General features: G+C 39.6%; 1 protein-coding gene across 2 annotated transcripts in view; it reads left to right on the top strand.

Moving 5' to 3' along the window:
- The window catches only part of WNK1 (WNK lysine deficient protein kinase 1), a 182,030-nt gene that overhangs the window by 91,490 nt on the left and 67,046 nt on the right, over window positions 1-23,494 (top strand). The window contains exons 5-10 of one of the 2 annotated variants that reach the window (XM_024204640.3): window positions 12,595-12,683; window positions 13,868-14,087; window positions 14,345-14,681; window positions 15,911-16,098; window positions 19,028-19,285; window positions 21,423-22,607. In XM_024204640.3, the coding sequence (XP_024060408.2) occupies window positions 12,595-12,683; window positions 13,868-14,087; window positions 14,345-14,681; window positions 15,911-16,098; window positions 19,028-19,285; window positions 21,423-22,607 (2,277 nt within the window). The remainder of the gene's footprint in view (window positions 1-12,594; window positions 12,684-13,867; window positions 14,088-14,344; window positions 14,682-15,910; window positions 16,099-19,027; window positions 19,286-21,422; window positions 22,608-23,494) is intronic. The other variant, XM_024204658.3, reaches the window with a different exon arrangement.

Raw genomic sequence — 23,494 nt, 5'->3', positions numbered from 1 at the left:
TGGTAACAGCCTTTATTGATGAGCGCTGCAAAATCATATCTCCAATAACTTCCAGATTAGATTAATATTTTTCTAAATGAACTCCTTAAAGCAGTTGAGATCAAACCAGACCGTGTAATTCACACAGCAAATGTCTGTTTTATCCTAAGAGTGATATCCTTGGACTTGAAAAATCTGATGTTGCCAGTCCTTTGGTTTCATATATCTTCTATGGCTTTACTGTAAGTAAACATCAAGTATAGACCATTCAATTTTCAAGAGATTGTTCATATTGTGGGGTAGAATGGGTATTTTCAGGTTTTTGAGCACCAAGTAATCTTATCCCCCAAATTAGTAAAATTTATAGTTGAGAGAAACAGGAAATGGTAGGCCAGATGTTAATAGTTGCCTCTCTTAATACCAATTCAGGGAAGTGTTTCCCACTGTTTGCCATTCTTTAGGAGACCGTACAGTTTAAAAACAAGCAAAACAATTACAATAATCTGACTGTTTTAATAAAGGAAAAGAGAGAAAAACAAAACAGACAAGCAATAATTATTACCGTACTTCAGTTGCAGTCCCTGCGGGGTGTCTGGTGAGCTCTTAATAGAGATTATACCTTTGAAAGTGGGCCCATTTCTAGTTGGCTCAGTCTTCTTTTGGTTAGTTAAGACCAAAGTATATTTTTCCCCAAATTGGTAGTTAATCCTGTTTTAAGGATTAAGTGCTCTACACTTAAAATTTAGGCTGAGATAGCTGTGCCGCTCAGGGATGTGAAAAACCTACACCCCTGAATTCTGTAGCTATAGTGACCTAACCCCTAGTGTAGCTGCAGCTAGGTCAATGGAAGAATGCTTGTTGACCTAGCCCCCAGGGAGGTGGTGTCCCTAGAACGATGTGAGAAATCCCTTCCGTCACTGTAGCCTGTGTCTACGCTACGAGTTATTTGAGCATAGCTGTGGTGCTGTAGGTATGCTGCTTTGGTCCCCATAGTGTAGACATGGCCTCAGTGTATCATAGATAACTAAAACCATGTATAGATGGGCGAAGGAGGGTTGGTAAATCCTGTTTGGTATAGCGTGGATCGACTAAACCATTTTATAAGTAGGCAATGGTAAGTAGTCTTAATTAGGGCCTATGAAACTAAAGAAATTATTTAAATTCGGTTACATGAAAGAAGCTATTTGGGGAGATGTCTTGAAACAGGGAAACAAATGAATATTAAGAAACTTATCTAAATTAAATCCCACTACTTTTCTCTATTTACTAAGGCCAGTTTGTCCCCTAAACAGGGATACATAAACCATCTGATGATTAACAGGAGAAACTGTTACTATCTTATATTACAATAGCATTTCAACATCCCATTAAAATCATTACAAAAATTTTAATCCCTTGGCAATGCTTTTACAAATTTCATCTTCCCCATGATGCTGAAGAAACCATTCTGAACTGGAAGGTTGCTGCTTTTTGATGCTGTCCTGTACTCCTTTTTGTTCTGGTTGCAAGCAAGCAACTAACTGCAGAGATCAATAAAATTAGCTGTGAGGAGAACTGTATAGTTGAGGGATGGGAGCAGACTATGCTGCTGGTTGGTCAATTCAGAGATATTTTGTATTCTTTTCATGTTTCACTGAAGGAGGAAAACCCCTGTTCTGGATTCTGACAAGATTAAAAAAATTAGCTGCTCTCATACCTTCTGGGCTCAACAACTTTGCCGGTTGATCATGGCAGCATCTTTAGCTCAGAATATGCAGCCTGTGAATACATATGCCGCATGCTGTAACTGCTCTTCTTGATGGTTATTTTACCTTTGTGGCGGGAAGTTCTCAAAACATCTTTAAAATTATTTTTAACTTTTTTCTTCTATTCCGTCCATTTTCTTGAGAGCCTTTGCGTTCCATCAGGGTTTAACAGAAGTTGAAATTCTGCTTCATATGGATCCAAACACACTTATGTTCTATATAAGGTTTTAGTCTCCCAAAATAGTCTTTCTCTTTAAGAATTAATTAAGTTTAATCATTAATTTTAAATAGTCATGTCAGTAGGCATTCTCTGAACAGGCTTGGAAGAGGCGATTCTTGTCTTTCTAAGTTTGGTAAGGAAGTTGCTTAAGCATTGCAAAATAACTAATTTATTCAATTAATATAAATATTCTGTACTCAAATGGCTTCTGTTATTAATAAACAATTGTAGCAAGGTCACTGGATTCTATATTAGTATATAAAAATCTTACCATTTGCACAGAAACTGTTACATTACATGGTTGCGTTTAGAAATAACATATTTTGAAAATGCACATCTAGAAAGAAATTCATGCCCTCCTAAGTATTTAAGGAATTGCAACGTTTTCACCTTGAAGGGGAAACCTGAATTGAGAGGTTACAAAGGTTTTCTACAAAACATTTCCAGCTATCAATGTTTTACTTAAAGTTTCAAGGATAAAAACCTTCTAAAATTCTTTTGTAAAAGGAAAGGGTGTGTGAAAAGGCCTGATTCTATGGCTGTTGATAACTCAATCCATCCCTAAACTTTCCTACAAGATATGTTATTTGAGACACAAATCTGGTATAGAGATGAGTTTTATCTCGTACCAGAGGGATTTGGCCCTTGATCAGACAGGTTATAGCTATACTGCAATTCAAGGGGCGATTGATTGCAGCTTAGGTAAACATACTTGCACTAGCTTTACCTGTGTTAGTATGGCTAAAATAGCAGTACAGATGTGGTGGTTCTGCAAGCATGCTGTGGACCCTGGGGACCTGCTTGGGTTGCTGAAGCCCATGCTACAACATTTACATCACTGTTTTTAGCCATGTGAGCACAGGTATGTCTGTCTGAGCTGCAACTGCACCTGGGGATTATAGTGTAGAAATACCCACAATCTTGCTTGGTCTGCTAGCCTTTCTGACTAAAATGGTCCTGGGACTTAAGATCTGCTATTTGCAGTACATTCATAACTTGCAATTAAAACCTTCTCTCAAAACATACCATGAAATAAAATAACACAGAAAATAAAGCAAAATAGAAGTTATAAAAACTGTATTTCAGAGTCTGTGTAAACAGGTTTTATGGATTGTGGGGATGTGTTATTGTTGATACCGTGGAAGTCTGTCATGCTGATGGAAAACTGAAATCCTAGAGATTTCTTAAAATTCAGTCAAGACAAATGCAAGTTTGTAATAACCAACATTATAATTATACTTTCCTTAATAACAATTTTTGTATCAATATTGAGATTTTTATCTCCCACAATATTTTTTAAACTTTAGTAAAAGGAAAATCACTATAGATGAATGTACATAGCCATCACACAAGATGATTATGATGAGACTATTTATTACTTACTATGCTATTGATCCTGTCTGTTAATTATTGGTTGACCCAGCAAATAAAAGGGGGAAAAGAGAGGGGGAGGGGAAGAAGAGTACATTAACATATCACTTTGTAGAAGTTTCCAGAGAAGAAAAGTTCATCCAGATGGTTGTTTCTTGAGGCCTTTGCCATAGGGAAGGAGGGTTTGGGGCTTTCCAGTGGTATGGAAGAGGTCTTCTGAAGAGTCAATGGTAAGACATGCTGTGATGTCTGATGGATGATGATGGAGGAAGGTTGATCTTACATAGTTTGAGGGAAGAGGTAAGCTAGTCTTTAGGTATGTATGTGTTTCTGCTTGCTGAAACTATCTGTCGTACTCTACAGCATTTGAAATGTATTTGTATTGGTAATCATTGTGAAAGCTTATAGCAAGTGTTAAGAGGTAAATAAATGCTAAGTCTGACAGCTGTGGTCACTTTAAAAAAAAAAAAAAGTAATAGCTGTAAAATTCGTGTATGATTTGTTGCTGTTGCTGCTTCTCCCCCAAAGCATTGGCATATGGAGTCTCTTTCAGGGCTCATTCCTATCACCAGGTCTATTCTCATTTATATTGCCCCAATTTTACAGGGGTATGATATAAGGGTAGAGATGCCAGCCATATGTTGATGAGATTCAGTTCTGCTGATGGTGGGTTTTTTTTTTTTTTTTAATCTAGCCTACAGTGTGGGTAGTGGGGGAATTGAAGTGTCAGTTCTGAATTAAATCCCAGAAAGACTGAAGTCATGCTAATAAGTAACTGTTTTGATGTGCTTATAAACGCCACTACCTTGTCTGCAATGAAGGGCACTTGCCCTGTAACATGTAGAATAGTATTCAGCGTAGCTCATACAGGGCTCATCACTGACTCTGGAGAGTCAAATAACAGCAATCACTAAAGCACACCATCTTCATTGCCTGCTAGTGAGAAGACTCCATCTGTTTGTCTTATGGGAGGCTTGATGATAACATGCATTCATGACCTCCGTGCTGCACTACTGCAACTTGTTTTACATTGGGTAGACAAAAAATGTGTTAAGAAACTTCAACTAGTATGCACTGCAGCAATCTGTGGAATAGATTGAAAAAAGCATATCATTGGGCTCCAGATGTCCTTGTGTTCTAGGTTTGAGTTCAAATCTGTGATTTTTAGTTTTGGGATAAGTACCCAGAGTACACGATGTGTACTATAGATAGCTGTATTTATAAATTTATAAAGAAACAAAATCAGATAAATCTGCATAAGTAACAATTAGTCAAAATATGAAGTTAAGATAGCTATTTAATGTGGACCTGTAAGGATGCATTGTTAATGCATTGTTCTGACCTTGGTCACAAACAAGTTCATCATCCAATCCATTTATGCCTATTGCCAAATAATACAACTCGGCGTGGCTGACAGTTCATGCTGAGAAGTGTAGACATGGCATAGCAAAGGGTGCTGTAGATCAGGATTAAGTTGCATTGGCTGAGATGTCTGGGGGTTTTGTACTTAAATAGCAGTTGGGGTGATGTAGGACCCAAGTACTTTGACAAGGCTATGTGTGGAAAGCTTTCAGAAGCAGTGAGGTGGAGACTGAACCTTTTTTTTCTTTCTTTTCATAAATTGTGAATTTATGGAAGACAATGTCTTTGGCCGAGGAAGTACACTTTTTCATTTAAGTACATTCTGTGAACAGTCAAATTAATTTGCAAATCTGCATTAGGATGTGTTTTGGCTTGCTCTTGGTAAGAAGGAATTTAAATTTTTTTTAATCCAGGGTTTGAGGTAACTTGGAAAATTGTATATTGTAGTAGAAAGTAGAGCCCTCAGTATCTCATAGTGCTGGCTTTACTGTTTTAGATACACGTTTTGAATTGTTGCTATTGAAATAATGTAGTCAATGAAGCAGCTTTCTTAAACTGACTTTAATTTAGTCACTAAATCAAAAATACTGTAACTAATTATTTTAGTACAGATCTAAACTCCAGCTTCTACAGGTCACTTGTCTTTTGACTGAATAAATAGCTAAAATGTCCCTTTTTCAAGTCAGTAAAGGAGAATGTAGGATGTGATTGGATCAGCTCAAGGATCAAGATTAAAATTGTACTGGGAGATGAATTTCCAGATGTAGATGGTAGTTTTCAGAACTCTTCAGTTGTGCACAAGGAAAAAGCAGAGCTGGAAGGGCAGCTTCTGGAAAGAGCCTTCTGAGTTTTATGAATTCTATTTCCTTAGGGGTAAACTGGAGGCAGTGGTGAAAGGAAGAAATGGTTAAGCTTATAGGCTTCCTGGGTTGGAGAAATAACTAATAGCAGGTGTTGGTATTTTAGAGTATCATGGGGTAAACTAATTTAATTGCCTTGCATAGTTTTGCCTGTGGCACTTTGGGGGACAAATTGGAGACTTGTTTTCCACTGGAATCATTGGCTGTGTTTGAATTCCTTAAACTAATGGTTTGTAGCAGCCCATATCTGGCTCAAACCAGCAACTTAACAGCCTAGCAAAAAATAATGGAGATTTTAATTACTTTGTTTGTGTAATTTGACTTTGTCACTGATTCTATTAGCCTCTGGACTGCATAAGTCTGAACATTATGTTTGAGGAGAAGAGATTAAAGCAGTTACTGTAAAATTCCTTTTGAGCTGTGTACTTAAACTACTTTTTGAAAGGAATAAAGCAAACACATAGTGTTTCGGTAGGGGGTTGAAAAGTTGGAATACTAAAGTGCACAGTGCAGCTTGCATAGTGTGCCAGAAAACTGCAGACAGAATTCCATAGAAGAGAATGAAATGGAACAAGGAATAAAAGAAATTCTATTCCCGTGAAATCAATTTTAGTCTGTTCTGACTGCAAAAAACAGGCATTTGTGTTCACTGAAGAGCACTGCAGGGGAAACTACCTTAGCATGTCATACTTGCCAATGAGTTACTAAACTCCCCGCTGTAGTATGGATCATAACAGCAAAAGCATTAAGCAAAACTGGGAGCTGATATTTGTGTGCAAAATGTCTGACTAACAATGCTATGAGGAGCAGTCAGCACAGCAATGTATTTCAGATGACCTTTTAACAATTTTCTCATCAGTGATTGCCAGTAAAAAGGAGATCTTCAATGAAGGTGTCCTAGAATGTGCTATCAAATACCGAATGTCTCATTGTAACATAGAATTTGGATGTGCTTAATGTGCTATTGGAATGTGCTCAGATATTATAAGCACAGTATAAAATCCTATATAGAATAGAATGCATTTATGATATCTTCAGTGAACCTGGAAGTACCAAGAAGATTTTTGGGGTGAGGTCATCTTCAGAGATTTAAGATAATCTTTTAATTGATGTGCAGTATGTCCTCATTGATTGGCTAGGATTTATTTGCTCAGATCAGACCTTAATTTGGTGGGGGAGGGAGGAGTAGGTGGAGAGGAAAGGTTGCTTTTAATTTCACCTTAAAATAGTGGCTCTGTAGCTGTGAACAAGACATTCACAGCACTTGTAGTAACTACGAGGGAATTTGTACAAGCCTTGTTCATCTTGGTATGGTCTCGGTACTTTTTTTTGTCTAACATCTGTTGTGTAGGCTCTCCCAAGTTCTTAAATTACTAGAGTTGCATAGATGAATGATACTCTATTTGAGAATTTTAAAATACTTTAAGTTATGTAATCTAGTACAGGATATGTGAGGCTGGGGGCTGGAATTTAAGAAGTATAGGCAAGGGAATAAAATGTGTTAAGTATGGGAGTCACCTTAAGAATGATTGCAGCTGTAATATATGTTGCCTGTGCCTGTGGTAGACTGTTAGTGCTGGCCAGAAAGGGTGCAGAATGTGTAAGGTGCTTTAATCATTAAGGAAATATTCTTTAAATGTTGAGAAAAAGGACTCTGCTGTTGAAGTAGGTGTTAGCACCATGCTGTAATTGGATTGACTTGGTAGGCAGAAATATGTCCTGTATCACAGCTCAATGCCTGTTGCTTTCTTAATATATTAAATAGTGCCAACAAACTTTGGTCAGGTTGTTGTACTGGACATTGACCCATTCCTTTCAGTTCAGTAGTATCTAATTTGCTCGGGGGGAGGGGGTTAAGCCAAACATTGTGGTTCTAGTTTACGTGCAATGTTAATTATTGCAGCAAACATGGGCAGAGAATGAGCAGACCATCTAGGCTGGAGGTGGGGCATAAAGCAAGCAAAGATCCCCACTCTGCCTGCCTCTGTAATACCTTTGCTATTAGGAGAGGGGTGGTGGAGGAGGAGCACTTGAGTAAGCTTACCTGCTGTTTAGCATTTAGCGTTTCTGTTCTGGGGTCTGGAATGGAGCAAGCAGCCATCAGAACAGAGCTCTGATTTCTGCAAACTCATGTACAGGACTAAGGGAAGCACAAGTGGCTTGAAACAAGAAACCATGCTCCCCTTTAATTTTGACGTCTGCTTTCCTTCTGCCGTGCGTTAAGTCTATACCTAACAGACCCTCATATTGGAATATTTTTTTATCTTCCATCCCATTTTTGGTGTCTGTCTCTCTCTCTCTCCTGATGGATTTTACAAAGAGAGAGATTTGCCCGGTGTTTGTCATAATTAATTCCCACTGTTGTTGCTGCTCTCACAAGGACGGTGCTAAAGAGGTGGGTAGGAATTTCTACTGTACTGGATAGGCACATGTAGCTCAAGTAAGGCAATTGCAGTAGGAGCCTTTCATGAACAAGTCTGCTGGATTTGTCTTACTTAACATAAACTGCTTTGGTTTCAGTTAGTGGGAGACCTGATTTTGTATTTAGGAAAAACTTAAATGTCTTATGTGGGGGTGAGAGTTCTGGGAACAGCAAATATAATGGAATAATGAAAACTGAGTCTATTCCTCATCTTACTTTGTGCCTGTCATAGAGAGGTGACTTGTTCTCTTCTGAATAATTATAACAAAACTCTCATACTGTTGTACAGACTGTTGCTGTATAGAAACTGAGGGTGAGTGAAGGTTGGAGCTCCTATGAACTTTTAAAACTGATCTTCTGGAATATCTTATTAAAAACATTTCTTTAGATAGCTAATGGTCTTGCACAGGTAACTTTTTTTTTTTGTTTGGTGCTTCAGTTGCAAGTAACAAAATAGTGCTAAGTGAGTTAAATATTATTCAAAATCCAAACAAAACCATCCTAATTCATAATACGTCATTTTTATCTATCCTGTTTGTGCTACTTTTAGCTTAATTTGGTGTTAGAATCATTTAGCATTGACTATTTGCTCCATAAGAACACATACAAGTGACACTTCTGAATTGGTAAGGGAAGATAATTAAGTATTCATTGCTACAATTTTCTGGATGTAATCTGGATCTGAACAACGTGATACGGATCATGCAAAATACAACACAGTTGTTTCTCTTCCTGGCATTCAGAACTATTTTGAAAGAATGTTCTGGAGTTTGTTCAGAGTTACCTATGTTAGCTTGTTTTGATTTGTTCAAGGAACATTAGAGACTGCTGTTGGATTTTAGAGCACCCTTTCTGTTTGATTTGATAAATTCACAAACTTACTCTGAAAGATGTATAAAATATTCAACTAGTGAACTTGCTTTTGTTGTAAATGTGGATGCAGATTGTAAAAAAAAAAAAAAAAAAAGAGTATTGGACTTCATTTTTGTCCAGTTAAAATATCCACACTCTCTGCCTCATCAAAGCCCTTCTAATTATACATCAGCTGGATCTTGTGTTTGATTTCTGAGCTAATCTCGATAACTTCTGTATTACAGCTTGGTCTATTATATATTAATAGCTAAAGACCTGACTATTATAGATAGTGCCTTGGTATCATGTTGATAGGCACATTAGCAATGCAAGGAAGTATTTAAATGCTCTGCTGTCCACCCAAAAGACGAATTTTGTGTATTAAACAGGTCTAGAACAGGTATCTGTAACAAATACATGTCAGTTCCTTGAATCTGCCATTTGTAAGAGCCCATTATTCTTTGTAACAAACACAGGTCAACCACAAAAGTAGTGGCAGGTATTCAGTCCTGTTGTAACTGAGCATCGCCACTCAGGAGTGGGAACCCACAGTTTCTAAAAAATCCATTGGCTTGTCCTCACTCCTGATTCTTCCTAATGAGCTTGGAGAAGGGGAAGATGTGGGAACTGTGCTTCTAAATACATGACACATGCATACCCTCAACTAGTTAATATGAACTGCTTGAGCCAAGAAACTGATAAAGTATGCCCTTGAGTATCTTCAGCCTTCCAGGGCCTGTTGAAAGAGTGTATGGTTGCACACAGGACACACCAAGGTCACTTGAAGCACAGGACCTCTTTCCTCATTTTCTCCCTCATTACAGTATGCTTAGAAACTATGTTGTATGCAGCCAGGCCTTTCTGGTTGAGAAGGGGCTTCCTGACTGATTACAGCCTAAGGCAGTGGGTAATAGTAAAGGTACTTGAAATATCTGAACTTTAAATATCCAAGAGTATTTTTCAGTCATTAACTTGGTAACGTTTGTAGTTACCCCCTTATTAACTTCCTCATCACTTACAAGATCTGATGCAGTTGCAAGGATGGAACATAGAATAAAGTACCATAAACAGGAAACTTTCTCATTTATTTCCTTAAGCTTACGTCCAGCTGTGCCAGCCATTTTTATATTTTATTTCTTTGCTTTTCTGAAATGAGATCTTCCCAAAGATCCTTAACTGACATCTTACGTCTGTTGCTGCTGTCAGTGATGTAAATTGGAGTATATGCAGGCTGTTGCTACTTTCAGGACTCTAGTTATTTAGGGTATATATGTGATGCAGCTGGGAGTGTGCCCCCCAGCCCGGGTAGACAGAGGCACACTAGCTTTGTTGGAGCTAGTGTGCTAAAAATAGCAGTATCTGTTGTGGCATGGGTGATGGAACAGGCTAATGGGTGGTGGAACAGGCTAGCTGCCATAGTATAAATCTGCCTGACACTCACCCCCTCCACCCCCACCCCGAGTCTGTACTCGAGTGACTAACCTGTGCCACAGCGTCCGACTGCTATTGTCGCGTGTCCATCTATTTGGGCTGGGAGGCACACTACTAGTTGCAGTGTAGACATAACCTGAGGAGCCCCCTGTGCTCGAAATACCTGGGGTATAAATTACACAATGGATCATGTAGCCAAAGTAACCACCTTAGAAGTCTGAATACCTGCTCTCAATTTAAGCTTGGGAAGTGATCATATTTAAAGAATTTAGCTTTGCTAATTGTTAGTACTTTAAGCAGTAAAATGATTAGAGACCAAAAAAAAAGAACCAGGAATTTGAGGAGAAAGTTAAAGATTAAGATAATTTTAAGATCTATTGCAATGCAGTACAATGCTTGCTAATGTCTTGCTGGAAAACTGGGAGATTGAGTGCCCATGTTGCTGTATCAAGTTTACTTTTATAAGCTCTGGTCTGGTGTCTTATCAGCTGAGCCATTGGCCTCTGATAAAGTTCTCATTTTCAAAAAAGCTTTTAAAAAGCATTCTTAATGTTCACTGAGAGGCCCTGCTCCGGGGCTTACTTTTGTCACACTATACTCTTCAGTTTTATGAATCTTAACTTCAGGGATCTGTAAGCTAGAGCAAAGTTTAGAGCAAGGAAACAGGTCCTCCAGAATAGAATCAACCAGATGTTTGGATTTTTTGTGTGAAATACATCCAGCATACTTAATTTTTGGTTATTAAATACACTTCTCCATTACTCTAGGTGCATGAACAATGCATACTAAAACTACAGCTAATAACAATAGAAGGCATTAGAAATCTGGACTCCAGGGCTTCCCCTTCACTCATCCATCCCTGTTGGAACCCACCTCTCCCTCCCTTGGAAGAGTCTGAGAGAGAAAATAAGCTGTGCAGCATGCCTGGAAGGTCCACAAACCACCCTCAGACCAATAGAGAAGGGAATTTAGTCTAGGAATCTACTGAAAATACTATGTTAGCCCCCTTCCATTTAAATGAGGGACTGTTAGCCTGAGTTTCTTAGGGAAAAGGTTGAGAGCCACTGAACTATGACCTTCCTCCCATTACACAATATGGGAAGGGCAGAGTGGTATGTTTGTAACCACCAGGTTGAGAACCCTTGCCCTAGCTGATGTATCATACAGGGAGAATGTCTCTAGGTGCTCAGGACACAAACCATGAAGGTTTGAAATACTTCATATAGCGCTGTTCCTCGACTGCTACTTCAGGACTGGCTCTGTGCTTGGTTTCATTGTGATCCACCAGAGGTGCAGGCTGATAGTTCAGGTATACATTTAGTGCAGTGATCGACACCAGAAGTAACAGATCTGGTAGCTGAATTTAAGTTTATAGTTTACTTTGCTGCAAACTGAGACTTTAGATAACTAAAACTACGAATAAACAGAATTAGCTGCTTCCTCTTTCAATGTGTTGCCATCTTTAATATTAAGTGGAGATGAAGACTGAGTAAAGTGAAGTTCTGTGGGCCCAATTCTGCTTTCCTTAATGTGTGCACAGCCCCCTCCAAAATCAGTGGGGATGTTGGTCACATGTAAATAAGGGAATTTAGCCCCATATATATCTGCACTGGCTTCCATAGGATCCTTATGGAAAAAGTGCTGTAAGAGGTGATTTTGCTTACTCTTTTTCTCAGGAGAATGCCCTTGTATTGCTAAAAGTCAGTGAAGTGTTGCCAGTTAGAGCTGCCTGTGTAATCATAACATCTATTTGTGCTGTCAGACTGTCCTGCCTTATCAGATTTATTTTTGACTCAGAGGCGGAGGTATAGGGAAGTCTCCAATCAGTCTATGTCTAGGACACTGAACAATTTACATAGACATCCAGACAGATTGTTTTTGGAGCTGAATTCTTTCCTTGAAGATGAATCTATGCCTAAATCTTTCTGCTTAACTGTAATTTGGAACAATTCTAGGAAGCAATCTAACTCTTTGCTGTGTGTGTTCAGGTGATCATGTGGGTTAGTGTACTGGAGCTGCAAAGAAGACGCTCCCTTCTGAGATGACATGTGCCCCTCTAGCCAACAAATTCTTCTAAAGTTTAAAATGGCTGAGTAGTGCCTAACTGCTAAAGCCCTCAAACTATATAGGGGATGTCTGGTAGAGAAAAAGGATGAATCTGTTTTTGAAAGATCAGTAATGAATGATTGAGGAACAAGACATCCGGTGCCAGATTTATCTTTGTAGTTCACACCACAGAATATGGGTCTATGTTAATATGAAGGTTGTTTCTGCAATTCTTAAACGTCATTACAAATTAATTAGTGGGCTTCCTTGTTGCTGTATCCCCACTGGTACTTCTGTGTGTTTCAGGGAGTCAAGCCAGCTAGCTTTGATAAAGTAGCAATTCCTGAAGTGAAGGAGATCATCGAGGGATGCATCCGACAAAACAAAGATGAAAGGTAAGCTCTCCTTCTTTGAGGCCCAGGCAGCTGTATTTCAGCTCAGACTAAAGCACTGGAATAGTCCTATAAGGCTTCAGATACTATGTATTGGAAACTTTCCGGATAGTGTCGTACATATAATTCTGATAAAACATTGAGGTCTTGAGAGCGGTCATGACTGATATGATGCTGAGTGTGATTTGGGCTATTCTATACTGACCACATTGTGTTAGCTGATTTGATTATTCACAACGGTGTTCAAACCCAGTCACTCTTTGTAGTAGAGAAAAGTGATGCTCTTTCTTACTGTGCCTGTACAGGTTGACATCACCATTTGTACTCTGCAGGGATGTATTGTTTGGAATATAATCTGCACAGGTGCTTCCCAAATAGCACTAAAGTTGAAGGCCTAAATGTAGGGCATAAGACCATAATTACCTCTAGGTAAGAGGAAGTGTGAAATGGAGGATTATTCCTTTCATCGAATACCCATCTCCCTTCCACTTGGTTGCTGAGGCCCAGTGTCACTGGCATCTACCAGTTGTGGGAAGAAAGATAGGTGAAGCTCTCTCCAGCACTGGTAATGTTACTACTTTTGCTGAGAGGGATGATACGTTGCCCGGGCTGTCAGAGATAAATACAGATCTCAAACAGAATGAGACAGTTGGGTAAACAGTGAGGAGATGACTGGTCTAGGGTTTGGAGGCCATCTTGAATAGAATACTGACTTGTTTATTTAAATGGCAGTGTCCGCTGTGCCCAATATGTGGACTAACAGATGTATTATGGTACTTTAACCTTCATAAAGCCATACTGTTTCAAGAGTTATTTTATGATATGCTGGCCATTATTTTAAGTAATTAATGTGATGTTGGGCTGATAGGATTAGGGATTTGTAGTTGAGATGCAAGTGAATTTTAAGCCACTAACTGTTGCATGCTTTTGCATCATCTTGGGGTTAATCGTTTATTGCATTTTGAAAAGTTTCAAAAATTGGCACTGGAAAAGAAAAACTTAATAGCAGATTTAATCCCCCCATCCCAAAAAACAAACAGAGGAATTAATGGGAGTAGTATGAAAAGCTGAGAGTAAGCTTTTTGGGATCACCATTCAAGGAAGATGATGTTCCTTACTGATTTTGTCAAAACCTAATCATTGTGTATCTTCTCTTCCTTTCCACTTCTCTATCCTGATATGTATAGATATGCTATCAAGGACCTTTTGAACCACGCTTTCTTCCAGGAAGAGACTGGTGTGCGGGTAGAACTAGCAGAGGAAGATGATGGAGAGAAGATTGCCATCAAGCTCTGGTTACGAATTGAGGATATCAAAAAGCTTAAGGGCAAATACAAGGACAATGAGGCAATAGAGTTTTCCTTTGACTTGGAGAGAGATGTCCCAGAGGATGTAGCACAAGAAATGGTAAGGGCTCTTGTGTCCTTTTTGGGCATTTGTAACTGTGTTTTTTAGATTAGATCAACTCTCACACTTTCTTCTGAGGTTGGGGTGTAACCTGCCATGCTTTTATTGTCCTGGCAGACATAAGTGGGTGAGGGACTGGTTGTGTTTGGAGCGAACCTTCAGAGGAGACTGGGAAATTGAAGATTATACAGCAGAGCTGTACTTGTTGTATTGGTGTGGCAAGATGTGATATTGAACATCCATGTGTCCTGCTTTAGGTGGAGTCAGGGTATGTCTGTGAAGGGGATCACAAGACAATGGCCAAAGCGATCAAGGACAGAGTGTCTCTGATCAAGCGAAAGCGAGAGCAGCGTCAGTTGGTGCGAGAAGAGCAGGAGAAAAGAAAGCAGGAAGAAATCAGTCAGAAGCAGCAGTTGGAGCAGCAGCTACAAACAAATGCTACCCAGGCAGGGGCAAAGCACCCTCCATCTGCCACTGGTATCACTGCCATCCCCACTACTTCAGCATCAGTGTCCACACAAGTAGAGCCTGAAGAGCCAGAGGCTGATCAGCACCAACAATTGCAATATCAACAGCCCGGCATATCTGTTCTGTGTAAGTATATTGCCTTAGGCCATTCAGGATGTACTCTCACCCCCTTTAATTTTACTCTCCTTCCTTCTGGGGAGTCTTACTGATTTCCCTTTCAAGTGAAAAATCAGGTTACATGAGGCTGATAATTCTGCCCACAGTGGGGTATCCAAAGTATTGAGTTGCTGCTTCATTTCTTGCTCTTATATCTGGAACTCTATAGTAGTATATGATTGTAAGAGGAAGAGAAAATAGTGAGAGGCTAGTTGATCTTCCGTCCATATATGCACTAATAAAATGAGAGAGAGAGAGAGAGAGAGAAACATAAATTACCATTTGCCCTGTATAGGCAGCTGGGTATTAAGATCTCTTTTGGATATACTCAGACTTGAAAGATACACCTGTGTGTGCAAGGCAATGAGGCTGTTCATCCTCTTTAAAAAAAATTAAAAAATAATAATAAAAAAGAACCCCTGGTTAGCAGAGAGGACCTCGTAACATTTTCAAAAGAGCAGCTGAGGTCCAGAGCAAGGCAGAATTAAATCAAACTTCTTATTTCCACATTTAGTTGGGAATAACTTTTTGATAACTCTGTCTCAAAGGAGCTGTTGAAATGATTGTCAGTGGCTTTCCACACTCCTCTCCTGATCATACGGATCAATTTAGTTCAGAGTTGGAGATGGAGCTCTGAGACAGAATACTCAGGGATATATCCATATATAGGTTTGCTATATTGGAGGAAGAGAATCTTAGTTTTGGACCAGTTTTCCTCTTAATAATCCATAAAATATTTAAAAACTGCCAGTGTACTGGGTACTGTAGATGACGCAATGAAAGTAAACCCTGCCCTGAAGACCTTAGTTCAATATAGGACCTGTTGTGGAGCCTGGAGGAGATGGAAGACATCCTGTAGTCAGGGCAGGTTGTGAGACTGACATTATTGCGTGCAGATAATAAAGTTTTTTAAGGCTAAGATTTTCAGAAGGGTGCTTAAAGTTAGACTTCCAAATTCATACTTAAACACCTGAGTAAATGGCCTGACTTGGACAGTGCAAAGTACTTGTAAGCTCTGACTTCAGTTATGAACTGCTGGGAGCTTGGCACTTTGGAAAATCAAGCAACATACATTTCCGAGCCTAACTTTAGGCACCCATTTTTGAAAATCTTGGCTTGTAATATTCAAGCAAGACTGTAAAGCTTGTGAGTCCACAGTATTGTTTTTGAAACTAAAGTCTTGTGGTTTTTATTTTCAGCTGATGGGGCAGTTGACAGTGGTCAGGGATCATCTGTTCATACTGAATCATGTGTGACTAGCCAACAGACTGTGTCCTATGGTTCCCAGCATGAACAGACTATCTCAACAGCTACAGTCCAGGGATACACAACTTCAGTTGGCCAAGTGCAGTCTCAACAACATGGAGGATATCAGCCACCCACAGTGGTAAGCACAAACCTCAAAAGGCACACAGAACACTATGGACTACTTCAATCTGTTTGTCTGGTTTTGTCACAAACTTTCCTCTTCCCTTTCAATCTGCAGTGTATATATTTAGGCTTGGAAGGATAAGATTTTTATTGGTAAATGTTGATTTTACCATACACACAAACGATGAAAAAATATTTCCATAGATGATCAAAATTTACAGATAGGCAAAGTAAGAAAAATGCTGCTTGAGAACTTGAGCTTGATTTAGGGATACTTACTTTATATATTTTGGCTTGAGATACTGACAGTTTGTGTTATAACAGTTATAAAGCTTAACTTTTTGAACCTCACATCTACTGTAATTAAATAATTGTCTGCCCTCCATAATTTTCCACAACTGTGAAAATTTAAATTGATAAAATTATTAAAAAGTGCTTAAACCTATAGTTTTGCACAACTATGACAATTTAAATCTATAATAAAAATGCTTAAAATATACATTGCTATTGTGTCAAAATTATATAAAAAAATACAACTTGAAATCTGCCAAGCCTGTGCATATTGTATGCAAATACAGACTCTATTTGAAACACTTCAGGCTGTATGCAGACCTTCTCAAATGCAGCACTTCATTTAGGATGAAGAGGAAGTAATCTTCTGGGGTTTTTTGGATACATTTAGAGTGAAATGGGTGGATTAGTATCAGTCTTGACTGAGGCCTGGTCTACGCTACCCCCCCACTTCGGACTGAGGTACGCAAATTCAGCTACGTTAATAATGTAACTGAATTCGAAGTACCTTAGTCCGAACTTACCGCGGGTCCAGACGCGGCAGGAAGGCTCCCCCGTCGATGCCGCGTACTCCTCTCGCCGAGCTGGAGTATCGGCATCGACGGCGAGCACTTCCGGGATCGATTTATCGCGTCTAAACCAGACGCGATAAATCGATCCCAGAACATCGATTGCCTGCCGCCGGACCCTCCGGTAAGTGTAGACGTACCCTGATGCAACCCTAATTTGAGGGTGTTATCTCACGTTGAATTCTATGCTTAGTCTCACTCAGGATAGGGTGGTGCTTCAGCTACACTTAACAGTGAGCATGGAAGTTCCAAGGATCAAGAGTCCTTGAAAGGACAGACAGTTATTAGAATAACTTAGTGAGAGCTGCTCTAAAAATGTGAACTTGCTACATGTGTATTCTGTAAGGCTTTGATTACAGGTGTCACAGGTAAGAATTTTGAACCATTATGGAATGCTGCATGTAAGCACTCCAGACTGAAGAGATCCCACATTTGTGTGTTCCCATTTTATTTATAGCTTGTCTTGAGTTGCTTGTCAGTTGCCATGCATATTCCTTTCCCTGGAAAGTCTGCAAAGGCCACAAATACCCTTTCCACTATGTTCATCTGCTACCCTTTATTTGGTACCCTTTTTTCTCCTTGATATGTTTTCAATGCTGACTTTGTAAGAGCTCTTAAAAAACCCTGCCTTTCACTGCTGTAGTATTTATATTTCAGTTCAACAGTCATCGCTGGCTCCTTTATTTGCAAACTCAGAAGCAAATAATGGTACCATATCTGGAGAATACAAAACCATTTTCTGTTGAGTCTTGGGAATCCTCAGGTTTCTGTTTTGGTATCTATAGCAGGGAATTTTATTGGAGTTGTTAGTGGTGTCAGCCTTTCACTTTGAAGAAACTTACCAGTTGCATTGATGAATAAACGGCCTCTCCATCCTTTCCAAAGGCACTTAACCTGAAGGTTTGTGGCGCTGTTGATTCTTAATCAAATGAACCTTCTAAGCCGTCTAAAGTAGTTCGATGCTTGCTCTCTTAATTTCCCATATTTCAATCCAAGGATGTGGCTTGGACCAAAAAACATTCCAGGCTTGACATGGCTGGTTTCCAGATTGAATGACTAGAGTAACAGTAGGGAACCCACTAACAATTCTGCTGAGCAGTCCAGATACTAATCTGAAAAATCTTGCTAAAATCAGTGATAGACCTCCAGAAAACCACCAATCTGGATTTTTTTTTTTTTTACATTTGGAGTTCAATTCTCTTTGAAGGCAAGGGGCAGTTCATTGTGAGAAATTTCAAGGACTAGAGGAACAAATCTTGAAATTATGGGCTGGCTACTATACTAACACTTCCATCTTTCCTTTTTACAAGTATTTAATTAGGTCAGATTCTGACCTAATGGCTTTGGGGTTGTCAAAATCACAAAATCTTGGCTCTTTATTTAACAAAGTCATCTTCTAGAAAATGCAGTAAAACTAATATTAAAGAAGCAATTTTTTCCAAATATTAAACTCTAACTTTTTGCTCCACAGTTCATGTTGTGGATGATGCTTAACTCCTTATGGTAATCACTTGACTGAATAAAGCACTAAATGTATCCTATCAGTCCAGTTATATGTATAGGAAGCTAAACTCCTTTCTAGAAAATGAAATAGGTTTTGTGCAAGCAGAAAGACTGGAGAGACAAGTACCACTGACTTTGACATACACACCTTCCCCCACTCAACCTAGTGTGGACATCTGAAGGCTGTGCATTAAGCACCTAGGGTCTTTCATGTGTAGAATTGCTTGGTACTGGAAATACCACTTCAAAGCTTCCTGAAATGAGTGTACAGTGAGAAAATATCTCCTATATGTCAGCCCTGCTCTTCGTGTGCACATACAAATTGCTTCTGGTAGGAGCACTAATGGAACCCTCTTCACCGTTGAATAATCAAAGGCAAGCTTGAGTCCTCAGAGGTGCACACTTCCTGTTCCCTGTGTGCTGGCCTTCATTAAACTCCCTCATATCCTTTTGCCCACATAGCAATCAGCATTAGTCTCATCATCATGTATGTGTGATTTTTTTTTTTTATTTTAGCTCATTACAGTTGTACAACTTTTCATTTTTAAAGCATTCATTTCTTAATTTTGTTTTCCTCCTTAGCCTCAACGTGGTCGTAGCATGTCAGTTTGTGTCCCCCATCTTTCTGCTGTTCCCTCTCTGCCCTGCATCCTTCCCAGTATTCCTTCTACCCCACCGCCAGCATTGTGTGCACCTCTTTCTCCTTCCTACCTTCGGACTGCCCCTGAGGAAACCTTTGCAGAAAAGCTTTCTAAAGCACTGGAGAATGTCCTGCCCATGCACTCTGCCTCTCCACGCAAGCACCGACGCTCCAGCCTGCCCTCCCTCTTTGTCAGTCCTGTATGTGTTACTGTACGCCTCCTGGTACACAAAGATAAGTTACCATTAAATACATCCTGGTTTGGTTTATTAAAAGTAAAGAGGAGCCGTTTTTTTTTTTTTTTTTTTTAATCCTGTGCCCTATGCAACTAGAGTGCTGATTCCTTCTCTTTGGGAAGCACCGTGCTTATGTAACAACTAATGAGCAATGTTGGCCTGAAGTTTGATTAAAGTTTTAGGGAAAGGACTGAACGTATCAGAGGATAAAGAGAGAAGTTACAATCTAGTCTCTGTCCCATAAGGTTAGTGCACCTGCTTCTGCTTTTAGGCAGTCAGTGACATTCTTTCAGCTCCTGGATAAAATTGTTAATGTCAAATATGACCAGGTGTTAAAACTTACTAGTAGCAGCTGGTTTGCTCCAGAGCACTGTTTTAGTGGGGACAATGACCTTTTAGATTTATAATGTTAAAACAAATCAGAAGGGCTTCTATCAGTAGGAGTAGCAAACAGTTCAGCTTCCTTCTTCTGTTTGATTCTGGAGGGAAGTTACAGTTAAGTTTCCATTGATTCCTATATAAATATTGTCTTTTGAGATGGAAAGACTGCTTCTGTTAGAGCAGATGTTAGATGCTAAGAGCATGAATGGAAGGCAGTCTTTCCAGAGTAAATTGATTCCATTTGAAGTTAGAAGTGATTTTTGGCTTCAATTTATTCTTTAATTTGAGGAAATATTTCCTTTTAAGGGAAGTTGGAGAATACAGAATCAGTTTCCAGAACACAGGAATAGAGTATAAAGGACATGTCCTTATTCACTTTACTGTGCACTATGGGAGTTTGCAGCTGCTTTTTCAGAGGGGAAATTAAGTGATCTGTTTGATTATAGTGAGCTCAAAGAATCAATCACAATCTCATGGCGAAATCAGTTGCTGGTAGCTCTTGAAGAATCTTCCTAAAAGAGGGACAATATTGCATCATGGCTCAATATGCTGGGGCAAAGTGAGATGAAAGCATGTCACCAAACATTTGGAAATGATGCTCTTGATTGTTACCCTGCTGTTGAATTATCCTTGAACCAGATCTTCCTAACTGACTTGAACTTCTAGCCAATTGGAAGCAACTTCTTGGCAATTTCTTTGACTCCAATAGCCTGTAGTAGTCAGTGATTGCACAGTTGCTGCTGTTCTCCCAAGAGCAATTAAATAAATATGTAAGTACTGTTGGTGTAGAAAGTATGAGGTGCTAGTGAAAATCAGTAGTGACATGTATAGTAAAAATGCATCACTATTACAAATTACAGTACAACTTTTCCTCACCCTTCATTTTGGCCCTTGGAAAAAAAGCCAGGATGAGCCGAACCTAACACTTTAATCAAAAAGTGTATAACTTTGCTTTTGAGAACTTCACTGCTGATTTAATACAGGTCTATTCAGATTGGAGATGCAAGAGTAGTCTAGTCAATTCTAATGAGTGTTAATGGCTTGCCTACTGAGTACCATAAATGTGAAGGGCAGTTGAAATCAACTGAGTCCAAAGATGATGCAACATGAGTGACTCTTAAGAGATGTCTTAATCTTGCGACCTTAGAAGGTTCATTCCGTTGCCTTTTAGCATATAGCAAGTACTGAATGGTTTCTGAGAGGGTAACACTACATCTTCATGGGAGATAATCAGAGTTAAGTAACCAAAAACTGAAGATCTCTTCTCCCTTTCTTGCCTTTTTTGTGTACCTTGTAAACACACAATCAAGAGATTGTTGCCTCACTGCTAGCTAGTTCAGAGTTTGTTGTTTTGGTATAATTTGCACACAAATCAGTAACTCAAAGGCTTAACTTAAAGCAGTTGCAGGTATCGTGAAAGTAAGTCTGTTTCATTGTCCGCAGCAAATTATCTCTCTTTTTGTGAATGAGAAGAAGGGGGCTGTTATGGAAAAGCAGCTTCTAACAAAAGCAAATACTTCCATATGCAGTCATGTTCACCATGGATGTATTTAATGGATATTTACATTTTGTAATTTCCAAAGCAATGTATGTTATTGATCATGAACTTGGAGTAGTCATTCTATAAGGTTACTACACAGAGCTGCCTAGTGAGCTGTGCATGTTCATGTCCTTTCATTTCTAAATGTATGAATTACTTGTCTTGTTCATATCAATACAGCCTCAGTCTCTGGTGCATCCGTGTGGGGGAACACCAACGTTCCCAGATTCACAGATATTTTTCCCAACCATTCATGAACGGCCAGTGTCTTTCTCGCCACCACCTGTCTGCCCACCGAAGGTCACCATTGCTCAGCGGCGCAAGAGTACCTCCTTCTTGGAAGCCCAAACATGCCACTTCCAGCCCTTGCTGAAAACTGGCCAGAGTTTACTTCCACCTGGTGGTAGCCCCACAAATTGGACACCAGAGGCAGTCGTTATGCTGGGCACTACAGCTCATAAGGTCACTGGAGAGCCCCTACATGTGCAAGTCAGTTCAGCACCTCCTGAGGATGCTCACTATAGAATGCCACAAGAAGCAGTGTACTTAGTGGGCATGCACTACCAGCCACAGTTGCCAGAGCATTACGATACAGTAGCATATAATTCCTATGGGACTGAACAGTACTTGAAACAGGTGCCTGAACAGAAGCATGTGCAAGGTGGCCCTCTTCAGAGCTCTGTTTATGACTGCCAATCTGGGCAGACCTTCCTGCCAAGACATTTACAGAGCTTGAGGCTGGATTCTGGAATGAGCCCACTTTCACCATTGTCCAGTGTTTCATCTCCATTAAGTGCAGATTCCACACAGATGAAATGTCACCAGGTATTTGTTCCTCATTCTGCACCTGCTGTGCTTACTCACAGTGGTGATGGCAGAACAAGCTGTGTTTTTGAGTTCCATGTACACACACCAAATTCGGCTCCAGGAGAAGGGGGTATCTTACCCCAACGTATTTACAGAACCTGCCGGGGGTCAATGGATTTTAATCAGGAGGAGTCCACTCAGGCAACAGGGTTGCATGGTCGCCTCCAGCCTGTGACAGAGGAACTGTGTAACTATCTTGTTCCCGAGCTAACAGTACCCAGAGCGGGATCTATCAGAAAGAGCTGGCCAGAAGGAAGTCCAGAATACTCAAGTGATTCATCACAGCTGACTTCCTCTGACACTGGTGATTTCCAGTCTCCTCCCCCAACAGGGGTGTGGTCTACAGCTTTTGGTTCAGACTTCTCGTTGCCCATTGTCCCATTGCCTCAGAAGGTATTTCAAGAGTCGCAGCTCTTCATCTGTTTCCAACAGGGAGCCTCAGCTCAGCAGGCCTTGTCCACCTCGCTTTCATCAGGACCACCTGCACTCTACCCTCAGGTTACAGGAGCAAACCATTCCAGAATTTCTCTGCTGTTTAAGTCCTCCTTTACACAATTAAAAGCCAGGTTTCCCTTCTTTCCTTCTCCTCTCCCTTCCCCACTCCAAGTTGTTCTAGATCTTGGAATTCAGAGGATATGTTCCTGCTATATCAGTAATATACTAGGATCTCAGTAGCTTACCAGGTCTCACCTAAATAAGTGAGACATCAACAGTTAATCATTCTACCTTCAGCCCAGGCTAAATCTTGGTAGTTGGGGCCTTCTGACATTTGTAGCAAATAGTCAGTCAGTACTCCTTATCATATTTTCCTAGCTGATGTTCAGTTCAGAGATCCAGGGGACTGAAATGCAGGGTTGACTTTTCATCCTGAAAAGGTTATGGATTGGGTACAATAAGGTATGACTAATTCTGTGGGAAGAAATACTGTGACCAAAGAATCATGCTTTCTCTGGTCATGCAGTCAGTGTCTTCAATTAAAGAATTTAATATTGTTTAACAAAATACTATTCATACAATGTAGGATAGAAAAACTAAAATGCCAGTTTACCTGTCCACTGTCCAGATGCAGGCAAAACTCTTACTAGGTTTCAAAGGGATTTCAGGGGATGAGGTGTGTCCGTAAATATACACAGATCTGGGAATGTATTTATTGAAGGAGCACTTGGAAAATAAATTTTCATAAGTAATTTTCAAAGTTAACTATTTTGATAAATTAAAATGTAAACTAAAGCCAATTGCACAAATTGTCTGAGCTTGATATTCATAAGGTATCATTTCCACATAATGGCAGTACCTGGGACTGTTAAAAATAAAACAAACTTAAACATTGTTGGAATTTACATATTTTATCGATACATGTAGTACTTTCACTTACAAGAGCCAGG

The sequence above is a fragment of the Terrapene carolina genome, unplaced genomic scaffold (genome assembly GCF_002925995.2).
Source record: "Terrapene carolina triunguis isolate 2854851 unplaced genomic scaffold, T_m_triunguis-2.0 Scaffold190, whole genome shotgun sequence".
NCBI classification, from domain to species: Eukaryota; Metazoa; Chordata; order Testudines; family Emydidae; genus Terrapene; species Terrapene triunguis.
Note: the sequence above shows the minus strand (reverse complement) of the source record. Positions and strands in the feature narration are given on the sequence as shown.